Here is a 25,835-nt window from a genome sequence, read left to right on the forward strand (position 1 = left end):
ATGCAATTATGGGGGGAGCATCTGTACCGGAATCCTGGAAAGGGGCGGAGGTTGTCCCGATATTCAAGAAGGGTTGTCGGGACAACCCCGCCAACTATAGGCCTATAAGCCTTATTGATTCGTCCCAAAAGGTGGTAGGGAAGGTGATTCTGGGGAGAATCCTCCAATGGGTGGATGACAGTAAGATTTTATCTGATTTCCAAGCTGGTTTTCGCTCTGGAACCCGGACTATCGAGCAAGTCTTTAGACTGGCGCTCCTGTATTGGAAGGTGGTGGTGCTGGGCAAGGGCAGTCTTTATTTGGCCTTCATTGACCTCAAGACTGCCTTTGACCTGGTACCTAGAGAGGAACTGTGGAGGGTCTTGCAGGGTTTGGGGTTGCCGTCCTATATCCTATCACTCCTGATAAAACTACATACAGACAATTATGCACAGGTCCGGTGGGGTAAGAATGGGGAGAAAACTGATAGAATTCCCGTAAGTAGGGGTGTCCGCCAGGGATGTGTGTTAGCTCCCACCCTATTCTCTCTTTATGTGAATGGGGTGGTTGAGCATTTGCTTCAAGAACCTGCTGATGCACCGTCCCTGGCGGGCACTCGGATCCCTACACTGTTTTTTGCAGATGATACCCTCCTTATTGCAAAGACCCCCCCAGGGCCTCCAAAAACTTCTTAATCGCTTTCAGGAGTTTTGTTCCCTTAGGGGATTGGTGATCAATGCCGATAAGACCAAATATTTGATCATGAATCCCCCTGGGAAACTGGGGCGCCTTCCCGTGTTGAACTCTGCCTACCTGGAGAGGGTATCAGAGTTTGATTACCTGGGAATCCGCCTTAGCGACTCTATGTGTTGGACTCCGCACATCAACAAGATGCTTCTTAATCACAAAAGGGTGGGTGGTGCCTTGCTCAAGGAACATCGTACTTCCACAAAACAATTTATTGCCCCAGTTGTGGAGATTTATAAAGCTAGAGGGGTTTGTGCTGCCTTGTATGGGGCAGAGTTGTGGGGCATAGTCAATCTTGACGTGCTTGCAAAATCGGAGAGCAAATCTTTGAAAGATCTGATGGCTCTCCCTTCGAGTACACCCACAGTTCCAGTTTTGCTGGACTTAGGCTGTAGATCAATTGCGGATCAAGCTCTACTACGACCCTTGCTCTTGTGGGCCCGCTTGTGGAGGGTCCACGAACTAGCCTCCTATGCGGAGGGACTGTGATGTCTATGGGGGGCTGGTGTAAGATTAAATGGTTGAGGGACGTTAAACATCTTTTGGGGGAGTTGGGCTTAGGTGAAGCTTGGGCTACTCGATCTGCCCCTCCCAAAGCCACTCTAAAGAAATTGTATTGGGACTGGGTTTCGTTTAAACTTACTGTTCCACGCCAATGCAAGTCAACTGTAGCCTTTTTGAGGATTAAAGACGTGGTAGCTTACAAACCATATCTCAATATGATTTCTATTCCTTTTGATAGGGCCTTATATTTTAAATTCAGAGTAGGGATCCTACCTGTAGGTGATTTGATATCCCGGTGGAAATTGTCACCCCAGCCCTCCCCCTTTTGTGCCCTCTGCTCCACGCGGGTCGAGACTGTGGCAAATATTCTTTTTGAATGCCCTGATTATTGCTCTCCCAGGAGGTACTGGCTTAGACCACTTTGTAGACAGTTGGGAACTCGCAATCACACAGTGGCCCTGCGTATTTTATTGTCCGACACATCCACTTTGGTGGTTTGTGCAGTGTCTAAATTTTTAAAGTGGTCATGGTTGATTTGTGCAAAAAGGCTTTCCGTATCAATTTAATTCTGATCTTAACTGTACTAATTGTATTTATTAAGCATTGTTTTCATTGTCTTGTTGGAAAAGTGTTTTCCTTTTTCTGCTGTTTTTCTTAACTGTTGAACTGCTTTTAAGATATTTTATGTATCGAAATAAAGCCTATCAAATCAGAATCAGAAAATCAGATTCGAGCCAAGCTCCGACCCCTCTTTATGTGCAATCCTTAGGAGTTATTTTGACAGGTCGAATTTGCAGTTTTAAAACTGTGCATCCTGGTAGCAATGGTAAACTTTGAGATAGGTTTTTGCAGTGCCAATGCAGTGGGTGCACAATATGTGCCGCAGCCCACTGATAGCATACGATTTACAGCACTTGGGGACACTTAGTGCCATATACTAGGGACTTACAAGTAATTTAAATATGCCAATCAGGAGTATACCAATTTTACCATGTTTAAAAGATGAGCACTGTTTAGCAGGGGCAAGGTCCACAGAGGTCTGTAGCCAGCAAAAATATAGTCAAGCAAAAAGGCAAAAACAATTCCAGGGTGAGTGCAGTAAGAGCAAATTTCCATCAATCTGTCGAACAATCCTAAGCAGATAATACACTTTTGTCCCCGGTTCCCTTCTTTCAGATAATTGGACGTCTTGCAATTCTAAAAAGGGGAGCAAGACACACTTGCGCTGCATAAAGTAGAATTAGTTTGGAGGCTTGTGACGGGGCATGATCTGCCTTTGCAGTTCCAGTCCCTGTGTTTTCCAGCTTCTTGTTGGGCAAGGCTCTTTTGAGGAGTTGAATCGCCTTGCTCCTGGGCTTCCCATTGATGCTGGTACAGCCAAATATTGTGTTGATTATAGAAGTGCATCCTGAACATAGGCTAGTCTTCAGTCCTGGATCAAACTCAGATTGAGGCTGCATAGGCCCTGGACCTTCCCTGAGGAAGTGGCAGGGATATGCTGGGCGACCCATCACCATTTATGCCGACAGACACTGAAGGTCTCAATACTGTATGGTTGTACTTACTTAGAATTCAGCACTGAGTGTGTTACACATAACTACTAGGGGAGCTCTTAGATGTGTGTTCAGATTCATAGATGTTCATGTTCTTGACCAGCCTTGCCTGGCAATGTTTATGCCACTGCAACGTAACACTTTTTTTATAGCTCTATGCTTCACTTTTATTGCCCCTTGTGCTGAATAAACCTAAATGTGTTAGGGCAGCGGTCTGTAAATGGTTTTGCTCAGAGCCTCCGTGAGCAAAAGGTTTTGAAGCGGGCCCCCCTCCAAATCTTTACAGCAATAACTCCCTGAGGGGCACAGTTGAAAGCAGTGGGCAGGCCTTATGAGATTTCAGTGGTACAATTTCAGTAGCTCATACTCATCACAAAATGTGTCACTTCTAAAAGAGCAAACGTGTCAAACAAAAACAAATTGAGCAAAAAACACTATTAGTTTGTTGTGAGCCCCCCATCCTCCGGGACCCTTTTGCTGTACTAATGATAGTTGTCACCCTGAGTTTCAGGCTGTCTCCTCTGCCTCTTTCTCCCCTTTGTGACCATGCCTGGCCATCGCTCCATCCTTGAAACTGACTCTGTCCCTTTCAGAAAAAAATTAGCTTCCACATGTTTCCCCTTTCTGCAGCAAGGGAGCCATTGGCCCTAACCCTAGCAAGGAAAATTATCCTTCATGCCACTTTTATAAAGACAGACAGTCATAACTGCGATGCAGTGAGCCCCTCACATTCCTAGGCTCCATGCCACTGCTTCTGCTTTACTAGTGATAGCTACTTCCTTGCGATGTAGGTAGTTTCCTCTGCATTTGTTAAAAATATGGGCCCCCCCATCTGGCCCCAACCGCCTCACTGCCATCTCTCTGAGGGCCAGCTAAGGGTGTCTCCTCTGTTTAATTTTTTTCCTCTCTTGAGCCGTTCCTCTCCCTTGGACCCATATCAACACTGGCACAGTAAAGGAGTACTAGACTCTAATGCAAGCAAGGAAGGATGGTAAAACAGCCATAACTGTGGTTTAGTTGGACCTTGACTCCCTGGCTGTTTCCTCTCTCCACACTTTTGGGGATCACTCCTAGGCCTGAGGCAGAAAGCTTTGTGTAAAGATAAAAATAAGGGGAAAAACCTCCACATCTAGCCGCCTGTTGCTTGGGCCCTTTTCCCTGTGCACAAGCGTGTCCTTGTAAGTTGTATGGCCACCCTGACCTATGATCGACCCTTTTAGGACAAGAGCTAACGACACGGGAGTTATTATGCTGGTTGTTTATTGCAGGTAAAGGGTATGGTTGTTTAGGGGTAACTGATAAAGTCCATCAAAAGAAAGGGGAAACAGAAGTCCGTGAATATATAAAGACAAAGCAACAGGTCCGGTAACCGCTTCTGCAGGTCCCTCTGGTGTGAGCAACTTCAGGTCAGTTCCTTGAGAGGTCCTCAGGTTTGTTTTGGCGTCCCCGGGAGATAAAGGAAACACAGAAAGAACCACCCGTCAGTAACAAAGTCTTGACTCTCGTGACTGTGTGATTCACCCACCACCTATGCATCTATTCACCAGGGTTTGTGAGGAAGGGAAATGTGAGGAGCAGGACGGACCTAACTAGTGCCCGCTTTTACTGGCTCTCCCCGCTTTCGCCCTCCCAGTCCAGCGTTTAAAAGAGTTCAGGAAAGACACTGACCTGGAGCTACAGTCCTCCAGGACCGTAGCATTGGGTGTCTCGGCGTCCTGGCTCTCCGAGGGACGACTGGACACGGTAGCGGTACCAGCTGGGGCCTCGCCGCCCGTCGCGTCTTCCTCTCTGCTACTTCGGCTCTGCTGTTCGGTCCTCTGTTCTCTCTCTGGATTCGTCACTCCTTCGCTCTCCGCCGTCTTTTCCAACTTCCCCTTCGCTTCCTCTTCCTCCCTTTTTGTCTCCACCTCGCTCGCGTCTCTCGTCTTCGTGCGGGGCGTCACATCCGCCCCTACCTGGAAGACTAGACCGCCACCGCCACTGCCCTCCGCTTGGAATTCGGACGTCGCCATCTTGAAGGGCACGGGAACGGCGTTTCCGGCACTGTCCGTATCACAGTCCTCTACCCTAATGCTAGCAAGGAAAAAAGGGTCCCTGTGTGTTTTTTGCTTATGAGACAGCCATAATTGGAATGCAGTGGCCTTTCACCTATTACTATAATATATACTTTGAAAGCACTCATTTTATCTTAAACACAGGGGATCAGATTTACTAAGAAGGCAAGAAATGCAGTGCAGCAGCTAAAGTTGCTGAGCTGCATTTTGTGAAAGGGAGACAGCAGAACAGCACCATATCTCCTAAGATATGGTGCTGTTCTCTCTCCCTGAGCTGGCTCACTTTTGGCAAATTACAAGTGTATCTGCGCTTTCTAAAGCATAGGTTTTGTACTGGAAGGGTCCCCTTCCAGTATGGAAAAACTATGCATTAAGGCTTTTTCCAACTTGGTAAGTGTGCTCTACAATTTAGCCTACATGGAGAGTAGGAAAAACAAGGAGGCATAGGATTTGGGCGTAAATTTCTGTCTGCAATTCTTTATAGATAGGGATTTGCATCAGCCTTTGTGTTAATTTAGGGTACCATCTTCTGCTTTTGATCCTACCTTAACACTTTTCGTCTGGTTTGCATTACAAACGTAATACAAACCTGACGCAAAGGGATGGTAAATCTAGACGTTGATGATTTTGCAGCAGCCTATATTAAACTGTGTACAATATATTTACAGTGCTTTCTGTTAGTGACTGGGATCTCTCAGCACTATAAATACACAAGTCACTATTCTCAACTGTACTAAACAGTATCCAATTCTTTGACTCTGATCACAAAGAGACATCTTCAATGCTCGCATTAACCAACTGAGATTCCATAAGGGAAAAGAGCATTTCCCAGAGATTAGTTTAACTTGCATTTATTTTTCATTTAAGGATAGTGCTTATGTTATAATCATTTATCTGAAGATGAAAAAACAAGACACCTACGATACATGTTATTCTTTTTAGTCACGTTTTTTTTCCCTGCCGCCACAGCACTCAGGATCACAATTCCCATAGTATTGTTTAGCACTTCAATCACAGCCTGGAAATGTGTTATTTAAACAAAGTTACTCTTCCAAGCCATCTTCATTTGCAAGTACTTGTTGAGGCATTTATGCCCCCCTGGAAATACTGCGACAGATCCCCTGGGGGCGCATTCCACAGTTTGAAGACATCTGTGTTAGAAAAAAGTAAATGTGATAACATAATACAAACCCTCACAAGGGAAAAACTTTTTTTTAATCGTTCTTCATCCTGAAAACAAACCTGTGTTTTTGCTCATGATAAAAATATAGTCACATTGATTGTAATCCTCCTTTGTCTAACCTTTTTCACACAGATTGCAAATTCCATGGTTAGCACTTGGACCGGACCACCAGCAATGAAGTCCCTGTTTACCCGAATGTTTTGCTGCAAGAGTTGTCCAAACATTGTGAAAACCAACAATTTTATGAATTTTCAAAGCTATTTTCTTGAAAAGGTATTTATTGAAAGCACAACATGATGACCTTCTTTTGCTTCTAAATTTCTTTACCATTAACCCTCTGCAGTCTTGTGTATGATCGCATTCTTTAATTCTTTCTGATTTCTCCACGTTATTTATGTTCTTCACTGTGTATTTGGTTTAAGGAAATCTTTGTATTGATCACTACTGCTCCATGTACAAACTACCCTTAAAAGCAAGATCAAATCTGGTGAAATTACACCATAACTCAAAACCATGTTGAATTACACCCTGTGACAGTGAATTGTGAATCATACTGTTTAGAGGTAACAAATCTTTTCTTGTAGAGATACAGGAGAACTCTCTTAATATTCAATTCAGGAGAACAGAAAGTTCTTACCTGTTCCTCAACTCTTGTTGGCACATGACTCTTGATTACAGCAGCCTCCTGGAAGGACTCTAATTCAGTTGGAATCTCTGAAACAGCCCTTCAATTGTTCTACTGTCTTCTTATCAGGATATAATCCATAAACTAGAATTGGCAAATGAACATTATTAATCAAATCGGTAACATGTGTTTTCCCAAGAGACCCTATTATCACCTTAAATACCTATATATGGCTCTTGGCACAGAGATTCTGGCAATTTAAATTCCAAATGAACAGAGTTAAAACCACTCCCCACCGACAGACTACCTAATACAGAATGAGGTTCAACCTGCTCACCTAAATGGCGCTGAAACAGAGAACATTGTATGTCATTAACCCTTCTGATAACCCAGATACTTCCAAATCAACCAGATCTTAACATATCTCCACTGGCTTTTGTTGGACCAAAGAATAAAGTTCAGACTCCAATACATAGTCTGCTGATTTAGAAGCATGGAATACCAAATCCCCAAATAAACCCTGGTATCAAAACCATACTAATTGGCCAAGAGTATAAAACATGGAAATAATCAACAAAGTTCTAGAATAAGTTCCTGGGACTTGTTGCATTCTTTCTGGAACTAATCCCAAATCTTTAGTCTGAAAACACATCTACTCAAGGAGACATTTTGCAACCATGCTACTTCCACAGAGACCCATTGTTAAAGTAACCAGCCCACTCAGAATGTTGTACTGAAATCATTGAAACTTGTTATGCTACCCAAGAAGTCTGACAATTACTCAGAATGTGCCATTTCCATGCAGTTCAAAAGAATGTAAATGAATAACTAAATTCATAAATAACATTTGTGAACAGCGATGAAAAAGAATCAAAGTGAATTGCATATTAAATAAAATATCCCCAATGTGCTATAATGCCCAAAGTTGTGGCCCAGCACAGATCGAAAACATTCCCAGGAGTTATTGAACTATGCTTTTCAATTTCCTCTTGATTATTTCGCCATATAGCATATTTTCGGACAATATGGTATTTAATGATTAGTTGTTTTAGTTGTGTGGCTCATTTTTCTAACAGGATATCTCCTTAGGAAACAAGTCTCAAAGCTATGGAATATCCTTTGAGGGGCATTAGGCATTTGTATGATTTCTGTTGACCCTGTTGCCTGTAACTGAATGGGATGCACTTCTATTTAGTACCTTTTAAGGTATCGTTTTGTTGCCTAAGTTACAACTTTCGCATAACTCTACAAGGTGTGCTTTCCCTCTCACGGGTGACATCGGAGAGCTTGGTTCAATGCACCAATGATGAATGTGAAACACAGGTTATTGCAGTCCGCAAACCACTGTTCAATGCTTATGGGTTACTAACTATCCCTTAAAGTGATCAGGGGCACTGTGGTATCAGTAACAGACTTTATTTTGCTATTCACATTTTCACACACCCTGTACCAAGAGGAATGAGTACTTTAAAGTAAAAAGTATTTATTACGACAGGAATAATCTGCCTCGCAGTACATCTGAAGCAAATACACAGAATATTATAAAAACAGTAAGCAGACACGTTATAAATAGCAAGAATAAAATTAGCATTTCTAGCATGTTTTAAAATGTCATTTAAAATCTAATACCCAAATACCTTTTTCAATATGCTACATTAAGAGAGCATGGAAGGCAGAGTAACTTGCAGTTTAGAGTTTCTTAGCGAGAAGAGACAAGCTGCTTACCTTATTGACAGCAAAGGCTGTCTTTATCAGCGTAGGTATGGAGACAGTGTTCCCCGAAAAAGGGCAAATACCCACTGCAGTAGCAGTCAGTTGGTCTTCCTCTGAGAGTTGACTCTATACGCTTCAGGTGAGATGTAGCATCTGCGAAGTGTGTTGGCAGTAGGTGAGAACATCTCTGACAGAATCTCGGGTGATAATTTGGACAAAGGACCTCTCTTGACAAGTGGTCTGGTGGCATTTCCTGTATACTAAATCTTATCAGAAATTGTAAGTGTCACATAAGTTTAGAAATGTCTGACATAGATTATGCGCATCAGGGTGTATTTCCCAGATGTTTCCTTACGAACATATAAAGTAAAAGGACGTCAATTCAGACTATATTATTTTAGTTATACAGCTGTATATATTCCTATTAAACCATGACATTGTGAAGAGTAGGAATTTGACCCAGGCGAATGTCGCATTAAGTGTTGCATCTATCTCATTAATCTAATGACTTGACGCTATCACAGTTCTTAGAAAGACAAGGTTAGACAACATCTGCATCCAAGTGCAGACATGGCTATAATTATGCATAAATCGAGAAAAGTGGCGTCTTCCATTATAAGAAAGTGGGAAGATGATGACCTCCATTAGCCAAGATTGAGTTGGGGCCTACATAAGATGGAGTTGGACTTTAGGGACTTTCCAGCAGTTTGCTCCTTGACACTGTTTTGCCTGAAGCTCAGTAGGTGATTGTGTGTTTCTAAACAAAACATGCCGGTTTCTTTCATTTAACTGTTTTATTGTTTGTTATATGGCCGTACAGAGCCTAATAATAATAATCACACTTTAAGTTAATACAATCCAAACGTTTATAACAAGCATTTGCAATGCAATAGGTCTCGCATTTACGCGAGTTTAAGTTTTTAGCATTGTAATAGACAATGCTTTTTATTTATGTTTTAAACACGAAAACAAAAATAAAAGGCATTATCATTTACAATGCCAATAGCTCAAACTCACGTAAATGCGAGACCTATTGCATTGCAAATGCTTGTTTAAGGTTGATCACACAACTTCCGACGGCCGCTACTTTATCAAAACAGACATAAAAGGGAAGGACACTTCAGTTTAACCCCTTTCACTTAAAAAACGCTAACGAACTTCAATCGTGCAATGCTGCAGATCAGTTCTTTAGTTAAACCAGCTGCAGCTATCACTTCAACCAATGAAGCTAAAGCAGATATTTGTCCGAAGTGGCATCTGCTTGTACGTCTCTCTCTCACAGCAGCTTTAAAGAGGCTAAGAAGTCTGCCACTGCAGAAGGCGGCATTGGTGTCTACTCCTGCACGGTGCTGCAGAGACAGCGTCAACATCTTTCCAGAACTGTTTTTACGCACTGAAGTGTGCTTTCTTTCTTAGAGGTACTGATGGTTGTTATAAATATTTCAGGACGGAAGTGCGATAACGTGCTGCATCTTTAATACTTATATGGTCCCAAAGGCGAGACCGATTGCATTGTAAATGCTTGGTATGTGACAGGCACGGGGAAGGTAAGTGATTTGCCCAGAATCACAGAATGTGAAACAGACGCCGAGACGGACCCAGTTTCCCATTTCCAGAGTCGGCAGCTCAGGCCCTCCCACAATTGCACCGCAAACAGAAGGAGGGAACAAAACCCCTCACTCAGTAACTTCCCCGGCTCCATTTATTTTCCCACGCTGGCAACTCACCTGCAACAGGTCACACGGTGCGCTCCCTTCACAGAACTTAGGGATGAAAATAAGTGAACTGTCTGCGTCTGGCATCCAGGGCTGGTGTGGTCGCCCCGCCATTACCAGTGACGTCAAAGTCGCTTCATCCAGTGGGGGTGGTCAGCCGGGGGTAGCCCCAGAACACCCTCCAATCACCACCACCGTGACCGATGATGAGAGATTGCAGGACGGAGGGATAAGGTGCGGAGCCTACAAAAAGCTTTGTCTTTACTAAACTATTCAGGAATAGGCGTTAAGATGCCATTATGGATACATTGTAAACATTAAGGCAGATCTTCTAACATGCCGCCCCAGACCCCCTCACACACACTGATTGACAGGAGTGAGTGAGTCCTGGTCATTTCTAAAAGAGAAACAAAGATATGTTCGGCGGCTGCTCTGGGGGAACAGACACAAGAAAACTGAAAAATGTACGTGTTCTTCCCGAAAGTATACATGTAAAGCACTCCAATATCTACAGTTCGAGTTTGCGCTATATAAAAAAAATATAAATAAATGTAAACAACTCACAGGGCTTTTGCCGGTCAGTGGCTGGTTCAACAAGCATGCGAGTGGTGCACGCGCGCGTGCCACAGTGAGCCATGTGGTTTCAATTATCACGCCTGTGTGTGGGCCATGGGCGGAGCAATGCGCCCGCCTTTGGCCAATTGCATGCTCTCTTTGTTAAAAAGACGCACGCAAAGGCCAATAGCGAGGGCCAAAAGGAATAGCACACGCACGAGCGTGTGCGATTCCTAGGTCAGTTTTGAAACCCCCTACAAGAGGTCTCGCGCTGTGCGAGCAGTGGTGCACACTGCAACGCTAGGCGCAAGACCTAAAAAATGACACATTGTACTATTGAATATAATTTCATGACAATTTATTCTTTTTTCTTCTATAAATGGAAATTTTACACTTTCTACAGTGTATGTTTCCCACCTCCGAATGTTCTTCATATTTTGTCAAGTATGTTACGATTTACTATTCGGTTTCAAGCCTGCGAATCTACGAAAGATTCAATACTGGAGAATAAACAAGTTACTTACTTGTACACTGTGGTTCTCCAGTATTGGTATCTTTCATAGATTCATATGCAACTCTCCCACCTCCCTTTTGAGGATTTAGCCAACCTGTACACAAGTGCTTAGAATTCTGAGTTGTGGTGACTCTGAAGGGGAAGGAAGATTCAAGAGCTGTTTTCTGATTGTCTGTAGTTTGGTTATTTCTAAAACAATGTGAATTGGCTAACAATGTCACTCCTGTGAGCTTAACTGTATAATGCTTTGTGTTCTACTATAGCCTTCTAGCCCTCCGTAATGGGCTATACCGGCAATTAAAGGCCCACTCCAACGTTTGGCTTCGAGCCTTTTAAAAAGAGAGCAGGACTTAAATGCTGGTCTAGCCCAGCTACGGAGGGCTTTAAGGCTATTAGGATATTCATCAATAGAATATTCTAACAAATAAAGCAAAGGTCTCACGGAGCCCAAGGAGATTGAAATCCCCTACGGCTCCCTGATACCTTTGTTCACAGCAACAGCTGTGAAGGACAACATTGGAATGTTGGCGCTCCGGGCTTCTACCAGCCATTAGAATTCCGGAGCACTCCATTGTTTTCAAAGGAGCCCCCAACATTCCAATATTCTAATACTTATTATAATTCCGCAGGACTCTCACCTCGATGACTGATTCACGCATGTGAATCTATGAAAGATATCAATACTGGAGATCCAAAGTTTAAAGGTAAGTAACATGTTGTTTCACATACATAAAGTAAAATGAGAATTAAAACTGAGGTTTAAAGAAAACACATAATTACAGTGGAGAAAAAGAGATGAGTGAATTAAAGGAAAAAAGTAAGAGATAAGTGGAAAATCATATATCCAGGCCAACTAAATGTAGGAAAGTTCCCCTTTTTACCTGGTTATCGCCCCCCAACACACACACACACCTTTTGTCTGACATCTAATGCAAAATGACTTGATGTGCCCTGAGTCCCTGCCAATCAGGTTCCCAGGGTCTGTGTTATTTCCCAAAACTGTACCTTTGTACCCGCAAATGTCATGTCCCTGGCCACAGGTAGGCCCCTTGTAAAAGGTACCATGGGTGCCAAGGGCATTGTGACCAGGGAAGGCCTCTAAGGGCTGCAGCACCTATTGTGCCACTCTTAGAGGCCCTGCACCTTAACACACTCACACTGCCACTGCAGGCTACGTGTTTTGGTGCAGACAAAAGTGAAGAGTCAACTTGGCACACATTCCTGTGTGCCATGCCTGCAATCCTCTGCCTAAGGCCTTTGTAAGTCACCCCTCTAGCCCTAAGGTGAGGGTACAGAGGCATGAGCCCTGTACCCCAGCAGTGTCTAAGTCCATTCTTAGACATTGTAAGTGTAATAAAGCCATAAAGAGTATATGGTCTGGGAGTTACGAACTCCACAGCTCCATAATGACTTTACTAAAAACTGAAGTTTGGTAGCAAACCTCTCAGCACATTAAACCCACATTGATGCTAATGTGGGATTTAATGTAAAATGCACTCAGAGGGCATCTTAGAGATGCCTCCTGAAATCAACCAGCCCTGGTGTGGTTCCTGAATGGCTACCCGCCATGTGCCACCACCAGACAGGTTTCTGGACCCCTGTGTAAAGAGCCTCCGCTCTCTGGGTCCGAAAACCAAGCCCATCCTGGGTAGGGGTGTCATGCCTCCTCCCCCAGGATGGGCTAGGTCCATGAAAGCAGAAGCTTCAAAGGCCTGCCACCTTTGGAAGCTGTCCTTTTGCTGTCCCCAGCAACTGGCGTCCACTGGTTCTGTATCCCACTTTGGGCAGTAGAATGGGCAGGAAAACCAAGCTAGGAAAGAGGTGTATCCACCTTTGCCAACCCCACCCCTCAGGTGAAGCACTCATCTCAGTTCCCTCCATCTTGAAGATGAGGGTACTCAGCCAATTAGGAAGAGGTTCATGCCCCCTCCCATTGGAGGGTGGCATAACAGGGGGTCTATCCAACTCAAGAAAGGAACTCATTGGTCCCGACCTGCACACCCTTTTAACGCCCGTACATTTTGTAATTAGTGGTGACCCTAAACCATGGACTGAAGAACAGTGCTGACCCAGGAAGGAGAAGAGTACACCAACTGCCTTGGCCCCCAGCCCTACTAGCCTGTCCCGCTGTACTAAGTAGAGAAGTCCAAACGTAAGCCGAATAGTAGGTTTCAAGGATGTGTATTATTATATCCAGTCCCAGGTAAGGAGAGAGAAGGTAGATAGTAAGTAAGATTGTAATCAGTAGTAGCCCCATCGGGAGCAGCCTCCCTGCTGCTCAGCCTCCAATCTTCAACTGACACTCTAACCAAGACCAAGCACTCCAACATTCCGTGACATCAACCTACATGCTACAGTCATTCAGGCTGAACAGAAGGGAGAATATCAATACAAAGAAAGAAGAGAAGAAATCACACTATAACACCCGCCTACGCCCTGCCTACAGCAAGAACCCCGGCGAGTCCAGCAGCCATCAAGCCCCAGAGCCCGGAGGACCTGCCCTGCAACCTTCCAACAGACTCTGTCTCCCGTGAGCACTGGATTTGCTCAACCAAAAACTTGCATCCGGATTCAGGTGACTCCGCGATTCTGCACCACTCTGCACCCGATGCCCAACACCCCAAGGAGGTCTCCCCAGCGATCCTGACCTGGTATCTGGTGATCCCCGACCTCTCTCAAGACGACCCCTGCAGCCACAACCTGAAGGGTCTCCCTGACCGGAACTGGTAAGAAAACTCAACGCCAGAAGACACCCCTGCACCCGATGCCCCAATTCATTGGGTGGCCTAATCGATGGTGTCCAGGTATCTACCAAGATCCCAACTTACCTCTCCGGCCGGTGGTCTCCTTCAGGAAGTCTCCCTGCCTGAGCCAGCAGCAATTTTGTGAAACTGAAGGTCTCCATTGGGAAACCCAAGGTCCCCGACGTCCGTTTTGCACCCAGCACCCGGCCGCACCAGTGCCACTGGTGGTGCAGCTCCTGTGCTGGTCGTTGGCCACTGCAGTGCTGACCTTAACCTTAGGAGCTTTTTTCCCACACCTGAGTGGCCTCCTCATCAGCAGTCCCTTAGCAAAAGCCCCATTGGCTAACATTGGACCTCCGCACTCTGCACCCGGCTGCCCCAATGGCGCTGGTGGTGAAACTCAGTGCCCATCTAGACCTTGGGGAACCTTGGTCCTAACCTCCAAAGCTGACCCTCGCAATTCAAGTACTTACCTCCAAAACCGATAACCATTTTTCTCCCCTAGGAACCCATGTTGTAAGATTTAGGGCCTACAAATGTTCTAAGTGTGGAACTGTTAATGTATAGGGAAAGGTTAACTCAATTGCAAAGTATAAAAAGTTGTATTTACCTTGTATGTAGAGATTCTAAGGTGTGGTATCTAGGCATACCACCTCTAGTGCTCAAAGTAATCCAAAAGTAACGAAAAAATAATTACTGTATAATTAAACTGTCTTCAAAGCATTTACCAACCTGTAAAAATTGTCATTTCAAGCACAACTGCATTACCTTGAACAGTCTTGTATTTTAAAACTATATATCACTTAGCTGTGCCAAATCCAGCTTGGTTCTAAAAGGAAACATAAATATACCTTTTTAGGTCGAGCCTGAGCTGCTCATGCGCTACACTGTGAGGCATGCTGTATTCAGTTATGGAATAGAGCTCCGCCCATCTTTTAAATTGGCTCCTGATATTGTCCTTTCAAAATGGTTGCTTTTGATTGATAAATAGGGTTAGTAGTCCCTCCTTGGTACCGCCTTGTCTGCATTTGTAAGCTCCCGCAAGGACTGGACTTTTTACTTGTGTTTTTACACGGTCTGCTTTATCTACTCTTTGAGCACTTGTGTTTTTTTTAAATAATCTTCCACTAATCCACCCACGACTATTCCACCCACAACGTGCTTTCCTAAAGGCAACACGCCGTCCGCTTTTATATTTTTAATAGTAATGGCTCCGGGTCCGCTTTAACTATAGCAGCTGCGCTTCTTTATTTAATTTGCCAGGGCAGTCCGCTTTAACTTTAGCGGCCTCGCTACCGAATCTTTACTTTTTAAAAAAAAATTTGCAGGCCCCATACCGCGCTTTCTCTTTAATGTTGGCCGCACCCCTTTCTTTAGACGCTGCTCACTGTACCCTGAATACGGCGAGCAGCGTCAAAAGAATGGGGCGCGGACACCATTAGAGTAAGTATAACAAGCATTTTCAATGCAATAGTCCTCGCATTTGCGAGAGTTTGAGCTATTGGCATTATGTGTGTTGGTTTTAAAAACACATAAATAAAAGGCATTGTCATTCAAAATGCCAATAGTTTAAACTCTCGCAAATGCAAGACCTATTGCATTGAAAATGCATGTTATACTTATCTAACTGGTCTGGATTCTGTCTGAGTTTGAGACATTAGTCTTGATTAAGTGAACACAAAAAATGCTTAACACACCCTCTAGATAAGCCTAACTGCTCGCCCACACTACCACAAAGAGAGCTGTTAGTACTTTCCTAATTTAGCTTCTGCTATACCTCTCTTGGACTCCCTGGACTGTGTGCACACTATGCCTAATTTTGGTATAATATATACTGAGCCAACTTCATACATTAAACATTGATGTTTTCAGTAGGGGTGGATAGCAAATTCTGTTCCGCTCGCGGAACTTGCGAAATTTCGGCATTTCCGCGTTCCGCGAAAATGTCGAAACTTCCGCGATGGAACAGAATTCGGGGGGCATGGGGTATTTTTAAACCGCACCAGGAAGCACTTGCAGGAGCCCGAGTGTCCCCTTCTCTGCCTCCCTCCCTCCCTCCCTCTCTCTCTCTCTTTCCGTCCATCGGTACCTCGATCTCGATCCTACTGACTTGCTGGCAAACTTCCTCCAGTTGTTCCCCAGTGAAATGGATCCAAAATCGAATGAACCTCTGTTGCTGGAAAAGCAGTCTGTCTCTTTCATTTTTCTCTTTCAAAGTGCAGCGTCTGGAAGAAACATGCATTTCGAGAATTCTGCAGCTTTATTAAATGATGTAAATTTAATCAGAGCAATAATTCGCATGTGCCAGAGAATCTGCATATCTGCTGAAATGCCTCATTTTCAAGTAGGAAAACCCCAATATTAGCTACTGTCCGGGTACCCAGTTTTTTCGACAGCCCAGGAATGCACTCATCGTTACACGACTGTATTATCAAGAGCGCCTAGAACCTGCTGCGCCGCGCTATGCTAGGGACCGGTCTTTAATCCGAGGCCTTCTTCAATCCTACGTGTGACACACTGAAGAAGAGCTCTCGCCTGATGCCTTTTGAGGTACATTAAGACCTCTCTGAGGACTGATGGTGGGGACCTGGGGGCATTAATAACTCACCGATTGCCTGAAATAGAGGCCACGGTCGACTGTCCCGAAAGAGCCATATATACCTGTGTAAGAGCACTGAGTTTCTTCAGGGCATTAATAACATTTGGTGGCGGGGGGCATTAATACCTCACTGAGGCCTGGTGGTGGATCCCAGGCTCTAAGCAGGGTTTTGTCTGAAGTAGAGGTCACGGTGGACTGTCCCGAAAGAGCCATATGTACATGTGTGTAGGGGCACTGAGTTCCTTGAGGGCATTAATAACCTCTGAAGACGGGGGGCATTAATAACTCACCGAGGCCTGATGGTATTTCTTTTTTTTTTTTTGTTTAAGAAGTTTTTATTGAATTTTCAGGGAAAAAGAAAAAGAAAAAGCAAATGATACAATAAAACAATTATTTCAATATAGCGCCATAAAGAAATATTATATAAACGAAGTTGGTTTACAATGACTAGGTCGACAAAAAGAAAAAAGGATCAATAATAGGGTAATTTGAGGAAAAAGGCACTGGTGAATGGAATAGGAGGGAAAGGAGGGAAGAAAAGAGGAAAGACCAAAGAGGAGAGAGGGAAAGAGAAGAGAGAAAGCCAGAGAGAGAAGAAAAATAAAAAGGAAATGAGTTATCACATGAGAGATAAGTAGTAAAAGGGAGCCAAAGAAGATCAGCTTTGATTTTTTGGGAGACAGAAGAGGAGGAAACGGAAGCAATCCTATGTTCGTCACAAATAAAATTCCACCAAGTAATTGACGACAGTTTAGAATTATCTTTCCATGCAGACAGGATCACTTTAAAAGCTAATGCAATAAAAAGATCAAATAACCTAGAACTAGGTAAAACAGTTTCCATATCAGGAGCTAAAGAACCTAAAAAGATATTTACAAAAGATAAGGTTGCATTAAAGTTGAAAACTGACATGCAAACATTCCAAATTGAATTCCAAAAAGATAGAACAGATGTACATTCATATAACTGATGGACTAATGTACCAGTTTCGGTAGAGCAGGACCAGCAAAGGGGAGAGGATGTGGGGGAAAACTTACAAATAGTAACAGGAGTAATAATGGCTCTATGATACAGAAAAAACAGAGATTGGGTTATCCTGGCTGCAGCCGAAACTTTAAATAATTTCAACCATAGTTTATCCCAACTGTCAATAGGAAGAGAGATGGATAGGTCCATTTCCCATGCACTTTCAATGGTAGTTTTAGAACGAACATTGGCATTAGATAACAGTAACTTATAAACAGTGGCAGCTTTAAGTTTATGCGCCGGAAATAGAGGATACAATGGAGAAGAGGGTATTAAAGGAGGTGAGGCTGATGGGAGAGAGTAGGTAGCTAATTGGGTTTGTATAGCATTCGAGATAATAATATATTCCTTGTAAAAGGAGTCAGGTAGCTGATATCGTGTTTGTAATTCTTGAAAGGAGATGATAGAAAATCCATTCAAAAACTGATGGACAAAAAAGATCTCCTTTTCCTTCCAGTATTTGTAATAAAAAGATCTACCTTTGTATTTGAGAAATTTGTTATACCATAGGGTAGAGGTTAAAAAACATTGGATAGGGGACAGGTCCTTAAGAAATGTATTGCACAGCAATTCACGGGAATATTTTAATACAGGGCATTTAGACAAAAATTTGCAGTTAGACATAAATGTGACATGTTGAAATTGAAACTCTTTTAGGAGCGACCGCTCAAAGATAATCCAACGAGGTATAGGCGTATCCCCAAAATCGAAGGCCAATGAGAAAGATTGTTTAATCAAAAAAGCAGAGTGGTATATTTTAAAATTAGGGAAGCGCACTCCCCCCTCTTCCTTGGGGCGAATAAGTTTGTTTAAGGCAATGCGGGAGCGTTTATTGTTCCATAAAAATTTAATACATAGAGAGTTTAATTGGGAAAAAAACGTGTTAGGGATTTTGACAGGGAGCATAGAAACCGTGTAAAGGATATGAGGAGTGACCATCATCTTAATAGTATCTAGTCGACCCCACCATGACAAAAATAAGGGGGACCACATGAGAAGAGATTTCAATTTAATCATTAGTGCGTTAAAAGTGAATTTAATAGTGTCCGCAATACTGGAAGCAAACCAAATGCCAAGGTATTTAATTTTGGAAGGACACCATGCAAAGGCAGTATCCGCAAACATGAATTGATAACAAATCGAATTTAAAGGCAGAACCTCCGTTTTGGATAGGTTGAGTTTGTACCCAGAAATGGAAGAGTAAAGGCGGACTTCTTCTAAAAAGGGGGGAAGGGAATCACTGGGATTGGACATGTATACCAATATATCGTCCGCGTAGGCAGATATTTTAGTTTCAACAGAAACAGAGGCAAAACCTTTAATTTTGGAATTAGCTCGAATACGTTCAAGGAAGGGTTCCAAACACAGGATAAAAAGTAATGGGGAGAGAGGACAACCTTGCCTGGTGCCTCTAGATAGGGGAAAAAATTGAGAGAATTGGTTATTAACAAAAATACTAGCCCTCGGACATGAGTATAACAATTTGATAAAAGAAATAAAATTAGGGCCAAAACCAAACCATTGTAATGTATGAAACATAAACTGCCAATTTATACGATCAAATGCTTTTTCAGCGTCCAGAGATAAAGCAGCCAGAGGATCTTTATAATTTTTACCATGGGACAGGATATTCATGAACATTCTAGCATTATCGGAAGCCAATCTACCTTTGACAAAACCCACCTGGTCCGTCTTGATCAGAAGGGGTATGATAGAATCAAGTCGAGATGCAATAATCTTAGCGAAGATCTTGCAGTCGTAATTGATTAGGGAGATTGGGCGAAAATTTTTACAAAAAGAATGGTCCTTATCAGGCTTAGGGATAATGACGATCAGAGCATCCATAAAGGAGCCAGACGCTTTCGCATCAGTAATGAAGGAATTAAAAAGCTGCAATAATTTAGGGGCAAACAAAGATTTGAAAGTACAATAAAACTCCACCGGTAATCCGTCCGGGCCAGGGGCTTTTGATTTCTTTAAGGCTTGTAAGGCAGTAAGAATCTCTTGAAGGGTAATATCCGCCTCTAAAGCGGAAAACTCAGCATTCAGAGATGGGGGAGGAGGGAGTCCAGAAAAAAACTTGTCGAGATTATGAGAGGAGGGGAATGTATCGTCTGAATAAAGAGATCTATAGTAGTCATGAAAGACCGCTGCAATTTCTTCATCAGAGGACACCAGATTATTGGTGGATTCATCCATGATAGGACCAATGGTCTTACGTTCGGAGCGAATTTTTAAATAATTCGCTAGCATTTTACCTGCTTTATTTTGCCCTCCGTGAAATTTAGACTTAATTCTAAGTAAAACATTGCAGGCATCAACAGTAGCAATTTTGTTAAGGTTGGTTTTGGCTGTAATTAAATTCCTAAGTGAGTCAGCATTTTTGGAGGAAAAATAATCATGCTCTAATTTTTTTAACTGTTGTAATTGGTCCTTATACTTTTTCACATTGGCCTTTTTCTTCCGGGACACAAAGGAAATAGTAAAAGCACGGAGCGCCGCCTTAAAAGCATCCCAATTGTTAGGAGTGGAAGTGTCTGATGGGTTGTTAAGGGTGAAAAATTCATTAATAAAGGAGGTGGCTTCTTTAAGATAAGCTGTATCAGATAGCAGGTGAGTGTTAAACTTCCAGCGATTATATTTGGTGGAGGTGAGTGAAAGGTCAAGAACAGCATAGACAGGGGCATGATCTGAGATAAAGATAGAGCCAATTTCAGATTTTTGGATACATGGAAGAAGGGATTTGCTAACCAAGATATAATCAATTCTGGATCGGGTTTGGTGTACATTAGAAAAGAACGTATATTCCAACAAATCAGGGTTACAGGTTCTCCAAACATCATACAATGGGCGAGAGGCAATGGCCGATTGAAAGGATTTATGGGTCTTATCCGGTTGAAATTTGTACTTTGATAAGCGATCCGAGAAAGGATCCAACCATTGATTGAAGTCGCCTGCTACAATAATATTGGGACAATCAGCGGTGGAGAGGAGAATTTTGATATCATTCCAGAATTTTGGATCCGGTTTCACAGGGCCATAAATGTTTAACAAGATTAACGTTTTATTGTATACAACAATCTTGGCCATTACCCATCGACCTGCATCATCATTTTGAGAGGAAATAATTTGCACAGATAAAGTTTTGTGGAACAATATGGCAACCCCCCCCTTCTTGTCAACAGCAGGGGAAAAAACAACTTGGCCAACCCATTGCCTTTTTAATTTCAGCGACTCAACGTCATTACAGTGAGTTTCTTGAAGAAAGGAAATTTGGGAATTGAGTTTAGATAAATGAGAAATTACCTTCTGTCTTTTAACAGGATTTCCAAGACCACGGACGTTCCACGTAACAAGATTACACATACGCGAGGGTCAGGGGAATAAGATACACATGGTGTGGAAATACTTCAGAGACAAAACGACACTGGAAGACAAAATGCGCATAAGGATTACAAAAGAGAACAACAAAATATAAAACCACAATACTAAGAAGAATCAACAAGCCTTTGACAATGTAATAAATGAAGACAGGTCCAAAAGCACCATAATCATGAAAGAAATGAAGGGAAAAGAGCAAAGAGGAAACATGGAAAATCTCGAAAGAGGAAGAGAGTGACGCACCGACCAGAGGAAGACTGAAATAAGAAAGTGTGAGAAAGAGCAGGGGAAGGAAAAAAGGTGAGCAGACGTAAAAAGCATAGGAAAGCAGAGAAGGAAAACAGGTCAAGGAAAAGAGTCCAGACCTGAAAGACATCAATAGAAAAGTAAAGTTGGAGCGTGATGAGACCGGAGAGAAGACAGCGGTGTAAACCACATGGATACAATTGGAAGCAGGACATAACCTAGGTAATTATAAGAAAGGAGCAAAGATATGAGGGAGAGAAGGTAGAATTTGAACAGGAATAACCAATAACAAAGAAGAAGAAACGTGATTAACGAACATACAATAAGCAATAAGCAATAAAGCATATGGAAAGCTATGTATAAGAGGTATCTAAGGTAACCAGAAAAAAGCTGTTAAAAGCTGTTAAGAGCACCACACTAAAAGCGGCAAAAAAGAAGAAGCGCTCAATGATTTGTGTCCATATTCCGAGAGGAGATGTTATTGAGAAACAGTTTCAGTTTTCCCGGGTCATCAAAGGATCTTGTCTGGCCGTCGTGGGTGATCTTGCAGATGGAGGGATGAAGTATGCCATACTGGACGTTCAAGTGTCTCATTTGTGGACGCAGTGCAAGGAATTCTTTGCGACGAGCATTGGTCGCATTGGAGACATCTTGTGAGATAAAAATATTATGACCAGACCACGATAGGTGACGTTTAAGTTTAGCTGCTTTAAGTACAGTCATGAGTTCTGTGAACTCCAGAAAAAGCATGATGATACCACGAGGTTTGGTAGAATTCGGTTGAAGGCGACCTAAGCGGTGAGCTCTCTGTATATTCAAAGGTGTAGATGATTGAAGGCCCAAGAGGTCATGAAGGAATTTTCGAAGGAAAAGCAACATATCAGGACCCTCAATATTCTCTGGCAAGCCAAAAAGACGTAGGTTGTTCCTTCGATTACGATTCTCCAAGTCCTCAGTATGGAGCTTCAATTTGTGAATCTCTTGTTCCAATAACGGTATTTTTGTGGCAACATCTTGAACGTCACTGACGCGCTGTTCTAACTCAGTCACCCTACCTTCCATGACAATCCATCGGTCCTCAATTTGTTGCAACTTTTCGTTTGTAGCGGCCATAAAGGGCTGAAGACCACGCACTTCCTCTAATATATTGTCTAGAACTGGGCTTTGCGACGAAAGAATAGGCGAGGGCGGGTCATTCTTCAGCCTTTTAGGCTTTGCGCCAGAAGAAGACGGTTTACTTGGAGGATGGGAGTCACTAGACATCTTGGCAATTCGACTAGACGCTTTCTTGGCGGGAAAAAGTATACGGAATTCTCTCATACGTTGTAAAGTTTGACGAAGATACTCATAAAGCCGTCACAGCATCACCTTAGAGCAAAAAAAACAAAAAGAAAAAGATACACAAAGCTGTATTGCATCCAGCCAGTGGCTCTGGAAATACCGGAACATAAGGGTTAATCACGACTCTTCTGAAGAAAAAACAAAATTATGAGACCTTCTCCTGAGAGAAAAACGGTATATAACAAGCATGGCCAGGGGCAAATGGCAACTGTTAAACTTGGAGCAGACTCCCTCTCGGAGAAAAATGAAGCAGTAAAGCATCAAAGCATGACTGGATCCGGGAAAAGCGTGCGCGGTGCTTCAGGAATAGGATACAGGCGCCTCGATACAAAATGGCCGCCGACGGGTATTACCTCAGGAAATCAAACCGCCACGTCTCCGAGGGATAGGAGTGATAAAAACAGCCGATGAAGGGCAATTCTGAATCACGCCATGTTCCGCTGGTAAGTTCTTCTGGAGACAGCACCCGCAGCTCGCTGGGAAGCCTTCCACACAGCTACATAGCACCGCGTCCAAGCGGAGCTAACGGAGATCCGCCATCTTCCCTCGGCGTCCAAGCCACGCCCCCCCTGATGGTATTTCTAAGGCTCCCGCTGGGCCCTGGTGGCTTGATCGGTAATGAGATCTTAGGGCCGGAGGCACGACTTCTGCTGAGGCTGGCCAGCATTCACCTGCACTTGAACCCTCCCCGCTGCGCTGGGGGGGGGCACCTAGACAGTTGTTTCAGGTGTGGGTCTCCCCCAGACAGCGCTCAGTCAGGCGGTCAGTGATAAGGGAAGCCCCGTTGGTTTGGAGTCAGAGATAAATCTCGTCACAGATGCGTAATTTGAGGTGCGCTTCCGGTGGGGAGGGAGCTCAAGGCCTGTAATACAATCAGGTCACCCTGGGGTGGGGGCGAAGAGAGGCCCATGGCATGATTGAGGGGGCACACCGCTGAGAACAAGCGGCTAATGGATTGGACAACCATTTCACACTGCCAGGTGTGTGGAAAGAGAGCGCTTAAGGAGAAACAGAAGGCACCTCGGTGCTTTGACACAGGGACTCAGGGCGCTTCACGGCTCACCTCCGCCATCCTTCAATCAACCTAGGTGGCTGTTTGCAAAAGTACATTATCACCTTCCCGCCTATTCGCCTCTTACAGTTAAGGGCTATTAAATGCACTATGGCAACTAATTCTGCAGTTGTCACGGGCAGGCGCTTTACTCAAGGGGTCTCAGGCTCGGCTGCAACTCAAGAGAATTGGTGAGTCTGAGAACATTGCAGATGCAAAGTAACGTGGTCTGCGCTCATATGCATCTCTCCTTATACGGCGTCTTCTCACAAGAGACAACATTACATTCGACAGGAGTTACAGTCTCAGCAAAGAGGCCAAGGATGTCATGAGATGGAGAAGGGCGGAATGATTCAGATTAAACAGGAAGAAACCTGTCAAGGGTGTAAATGGCGCCTGGCAAAATCACTCGGGTAACTGTTTAATTTTCCAATCAGATGAGCCACAAGGCTTCAATAAATTCGCTCCCTACCCTTTATATAAACAAGAGGCATGTATTTATAACGGGCGCAGCAAAATCTGCGTGAGCATGCGAAATTTCGCGTGCTCGTTGAGAGTTCTTGCCGTTTTGCGGAATTTTGCGAAAGGCGCCTTCGCAAATTCTGGCCACCCCTAGTTTTCAGCACTTCCTGGCATCAAATATTGGCTAGTGCATTAAATATTTAATGAAATGTTTAAATAGTTGGTAAAATTAAGGTACCAATAGTGAGTACCAGATCCAGTCGTGGCGGAGGTAATTTGATTAAGTTCTGTGCGATGATCATTTGTATTATTAGCTATGGTTAGGAACTAAGAAAAGGGGCTAGGGTTGGAATTATGACTGCCATTGTATCCCATAAAGATTTCGTACATGTGATTTTCATATTCAGCATTCGCAAAACACTCTTTTAAATTCTTCCCCTACGTTCGTGCAGCATATTTTCTAGGCTTTTCTATTTTTCTCATCATAAAACTTTACATTGCTGAAAAGTGGTATAAACACCTCCCGTAATATGCTATATACCTATAGGGTTGGACTAGTGACTGGAGATATATAAGGCTTCCATGTTGTGCTTCTTTTGAATCCAAGATACTTCCCAAAGTGCTCTGCTTGTTAGGGTGTGGTCTACGAAGCACCCCAGCTCCCCTGTTTATCTCCTCGTTCAGTCCAGAAGATTATGGAGTTAAACTGCTTGATAAGGTTTTGAAAATGCTGGAACCCCTTATATCTGCCCCTGGAGTGCATCATGTTCTGTATTCCCGCTCAGTGAACATGGTTGCTTTTTTCCTAGGGTTTCTTTGAGTCGGATAGTGAGTGTTTGAACTAGATAGGGGACCCTTGGCAAAGCCGCCATGTTGGTGTTTGCAACTGTCCCATCTCAGGAGATTGAAGATATCTGTGATCTGATCTTAGAAGTTATTTTTCTAGTTGTATGATGGAGTTTGCATAATTAGCTCCTATACATTCTGGATGGAGGATGGCTGGTGAACCCACAGGACGTGTTTGATTTGTGTCTTTCAGGGACTTGTTTCACTATTTAAAGGGGGGAATTTGCTTCAACAGATCCTTTAATTTGCCTGGCTCGTGCTTTTGATCTTGCATAGCAATTGTGAATCTGGATATATCCTGGTGTAATTCTTTCAGAAAGTGGGACAAGAAAGAAAAACTAAGGTTTAAAGAAAACATAATTACAGAGAAAAAGAGATGAATGGATAAAAGAAAAAAGGTAAGAGATAAGTGGGAAATCATATATCTAGGCAAACTAAACGATGTTTTCAGCACTTCTTGCCAACAAAATACATTAAATATTTAATTAAACCTTTAAAATAGTTGGTAAAATTATGGTACCAATGGTGAGCTAACAGTACCTTATTAGCCTGTGCCAGTTTGATCCCTATGTCTTTGTGTGCTCTAATGATCTGTGCTAATGGTTTGATGAAGATGGCGAATAGAAGAGGTAGACATCAATGTTCCATGCCTTTCATTTTGAGGACCTATTGGGACAATCAACCATTTATCTTGAACCAATGCCGTTTTGATATTATACCTTGCCAGGGCTAGAAAGCTATGCCTGATTCTCTGTACCCAGGGCTGACGACAAGAATGCCCAGTCTAGTCCGCTAAAGGAATTTTCAGTGTTGAGCAAGCAGATTAAAAATTCCAGTTTGTTGTGTTTGGCAGCATCAGTATTATGTAGGAGGTTTGTGTTTTGAGTATTGTCTTCGGATTTTCTCCTTGTCATGAAAGCCAACTGATATAGGCGTTATAGGGGCATAAATAATACTTTGTTAAAAAGTGTTATGGATCTGGATAACTACTCTACTG

General features: G+C 43.2%; 1 protein-coding gene across 2 annotated transcripts in view; it reads left to right on the forward strand.

The window, feature by feature from the left end:
• TAF2 (TATA-box binding protein associated factor 2) overlaps nucleotides 1-25,835 on the forward strand; it is a 948,796-nt gene that overhangs the window by 439,880 nt on the left and 483,081 nt on the right. For both annotated transcript variants that reach the window (XM_085605048.1, XM_085605049.1), the window contains exon 17: nucleotides 6,153-6,293. In XM_085605048.1, coding sequence (XP_085461174.1) covers nucleotides 6,153-6,293 — 141 coding nt within the window. The remainder of the gene's footprint in view (nucleotides 1-6,152; nucleotides 6,294-25,835) is intronic.

The sequence above is a fragment of the Triturus cristatus genome, chromosome 5_1, assembly GCF_964204655.1.
Source record: "Triturus cristatus chromosome 5_1, aTriCri1.1, whole genome shotgun sequence".
Lineage (NCBI taxonomy): Eukaryota > Metazoa > Chordata > Amphibia > Caudata > Salamandridae > Triturus > Triturus cristatus.